The 3506-nt window shown below is 29.3% G+C and overlaps 1 protein-coding gene across 1 annotated transcript in view; it reads left to right on the forward strand.

The window, feature by feature from the left end:
- Nucleotides 1-779, forward strand: part of LOC118738275 (prolyl 4-hydroxylase subunit alpha-2) — a 6017-nt gene extending 5238 nt beyond the window's left edge. The window contains exons 7-10 of the mRNA XM_036469201.1: nt 26-259; nt 348-409; nt 472-637; nt 695-779. Of these exons, the coding sequence (XP_036325094.1) occupies nt 26-259; nt 348-409; nt 472-637; nt 695-753 (521 nt within the window). The 3' untranslated portion in view covers nt 754-779. The remainder of the gene's footprint in view (nt 1-25; nt 260-347; nt 410-471; nt 638-694) is intronic.
- The last annotated feature ends 2727 nt before the right edge of the window (nt 780-3506 follow it).

The raw sequence follows: 3506 nt of genomic DNA on the forward strand, positions 1-3506 counted from the left end.
GAAATTGCGATAATGAAAATAATAGCCAATAATCGTATTGAGCGTGCAAAGGTAATAGGTGCTGATGAGCCCATTATCTCACCTGTGCGCACAAGCCAATTCTCATTTATACCGAAAACTGCGCATAAGGTACTGCAGGCGATTGATGTGCGCGCGGAGGATATGACTAATTTAAATATGAACTTTGCCGAGAATCACCAATTTCAGAATTATGGCATCGGTGGACATTATGCGCAACACTATGACTGGTTTACTAAGAATTTTGTAAGAAAAAAAAAAATTATAATTGTAGTACATACATATGCCTCTGGAATGGAATTTTGGTATAGCGTTTAAATTTTCCTTACAGACTAACAAAACGATCTCAAATATAGAAATGGGAAATCGAATCGCAACGGTTCTATTTTATGTGAGTAAATGCTATAACCTCCATTGTAAAATAATTTAACTACAAATGCTTTTAATTTCCAGTTAACAGATGTAGAGCAAGGTGGTGGTACTGCCTTCCCTTACCTCAAGCGCCTGTTGAAGCCAAAGAAGGGCGCCGCTGCATTCTGGTACAATCTGCATGCGAATGGTGAGCGCGATTATCGCACTCTACATGGCGGTTGTCCGATAATAGTGGGCTCCAAGTGGGGTATGTTGAATATAATTTAAAACAAATTCCTTATAAACATATTTGTTTGTATTGCAGTACTCAATCGTTGGATTCGAGAACATGATCAGAGTGATCGTAGGCCTTGCGATTTGTGATGAGATAAATTTGCTATGAAGAGGTGCTAGTCTTACAAACTAATTACTTAATTGTTAAGTGTAATAAATTATAAAAAAATTAATGTAATATTATTATAATACTTATTTGCTCATTAATGTTTTAACTATTTAAAGTGTTTAACTTATAGTTTAATTACTTACGTTCGTGGTTGGGGTCGGTAGAAGCGACTGTTCTCAATAGTGTCGCCAGAGATAAATATCCATTGAGGGCTATAATCTCCAGAAAAAAGCTCTAGAAAGGGCTAAATAAACAATTTTTTAGAGCTAAGAAAAGGGCTAGTTCCGTTATTCATTGATTGATTATTTATTTCAGAATGAATTTTCAAAATTTGTTTTGTTTAGGTACATAGGCATATATAGTTTTCATTCTAAACAAACATTCTGAGCCCAAAACACGAAAAAAGAATACCACATAAAAAATAGATCCATTACGAATTCATTAATTAAAGTAGTTTACACGGAAAAGGAATTCGGTGAAAAGTCGCTTAACATGAAAATAAGTCTCGTTTATTTCCGCAAAGAAGCGAGACTTGTTTTCTAGGTCTTTTTCAGGTATATACAACATTCTTATTTGGATACCCTTCGAAAGACATATTTAGCCCCATAGCGTGAAAAATTTTTCGTGTCAATCGGAATATTACTTTTTGAGTTTTCCGAATGATAAGAAAATTTTCAAGCTTTTTCGAAAAATTGCTAATTTTTATTCATTGCTTTCAGACAGAACTGTAAAATTTCCATTACGATTAGTAATCAGTGATTTTTTGCGTTTTTTAATTTTAATGATTATTTTAATTTTTGTACATAACCCAGCCACTAATAATTAATTATTAATTAAAATTATCAAAAATAATCATGATTAATTGCCATTAAAAAAATAATCAAATAATTAGAAATAATCAAATAATCAAAATTAGTCAAATTGTGTTTTTTTTATTACTTGATTATTTTGAATTGTTTGATTATTTTTTATTATTTGATTATTTTTAATCGTTTGATTGTTTTTAGTTATTTGATTATCTTCAATTATTTCATTATTTCTAATTATATGATTATTTTTAATTAATTTTCCAAATAGATGATGCTGTGTATGGCAAGCAAATTTTTATAAGTTAGTATTAAATAACTGAATCCAAATTTATGGTACGAGTGAATACTTGTACTGTAGTTTACAACTAAAAAATGATTTCTCATAAGCATTTTCAATGTCAACTGTCTTTGCTATTCATTTTTCATTTTCGAGATATTACATTTTGTCAATGTCTATACTGTGCGGTGTTTGACAAGAACTTTTAAATTGCTAATTTTTTATATATAGTTCAACCACGGAAATTGCATTCGCGAATATTGTACAATATAGTATTCACAAGTTGAAATAAAATAACAAAAAGAGAAATAATCAAATAAATATATTAATCGTTTAATTAAAAAATCAAAGACAATTCAAAATAATCAAATAACTAATCGTCAATTAATCATGTAATTAAAAAATTCAAAAATAATTGAAAATAATCAAAAATAACAAAATAATTATGTAATTAAATTTAATTAATTAATTAAATCTTTTTTGAAAGTAATTAATTATTAATCATTAATGAGATGCAAATAATCGTATTTACTCATTAAATGGTTGCCCAAAAAAACATGCTTTAATTAATAATCATTACACGATTATTAATCATTACTTAACAGGTTTCAGATGATAAACATTGTAAAAAATAAATTAAAAAAGTTAAGACGAAGGCAATATTTATAAGGAAAATATGAAGCTAAAGAACGTCCAAATCCGACAGAAAATGTGTAAACTTTTGACAAATTTAATAACAGCGATCAATTTAAATTTTTGCTACAATCACTCTTTCAGTTGAAAATGTGTTTCTCCACACAAGCAGCAGAAATATTTAATTTTAATGTTTGAAATTAAGTTAAGATTTTGGAGCCTCAAAGTGCTGTTTCAAATTTATAAGGGCTGAAAAAGGAGCTAGGGACTAAAAGCAAGTTTCTGAGGCAACTAAAAATAAAAAGAGCTAAATCTAGCCACAAAATCACCAAAATGGCAACACTTGTTCTAAAGAACATGCTAATGAAAGGCAAAGGAGGCAGGGGATATTTCAAATGTTTATTCGAACAAGGCAGAGGATAAGAAGACATCGAAATTATAATAAGAAGTTTAAAACCATACATAAACGCACCATGAGCAAAAAGCACCTGAATAGTAATTTTTTTACCATTTCTCGTTTCATGTTTTTCTGAAATAAAAAAATAAATACCATTAGAAAATTAGTGAAGTTCCAAAGCTGCTAGGGTTTGGGTAGTTTTTTTCAATAGTGTCATAACCCAAAAAAACCGAACTCGAAAAACCAGCTTTAAAGTTTTGAATTTACACATTGACGGCTGAGTGGAAGATCGACCTATCTCGGCAGCCAAATAGAAAACGCGCTATCTTAGAAAACTTTTCAAGAACGTTTTATTTAAGAATTGGGTTGAAAAACGCACCAAACAAACCATACTTACCTAAGAATACTTCCATTTACACAAATAAAAAGTCTTGACATTTTATTTAGTGTTTTTCATTTTATTTCTGTGAGTGGTTTCTAAATGACCTTCAGCAATGAAATGTAGTTTATTTTATTTTTATTTATTTATGTAGACGTGTATATCTATGGTTCATTACCAACAAAATTGCCATTTTTTTTCTTTTAACTCTGGTGTAAACTTCTGCAAAGATCGACTAA

The sequence above is a fragment of the Rhagoletis pomonella genome, unplaced genomic scaffold, assembly GCF_013731165.1.
Source record: "Rhagoletis pomonella isolate Grant_MI unplaced genomic scaffold, Rhpom_1.0 Rhpom_scaffold_00004, whole genome shotgun sequence".
Classification (NCBI taxonomy): Eukaryota; Metazoa; Arthropoda; class Insecta; order Diptera; family Tephritidae; genus Rhagoletis; species Rhagoletis pomonella.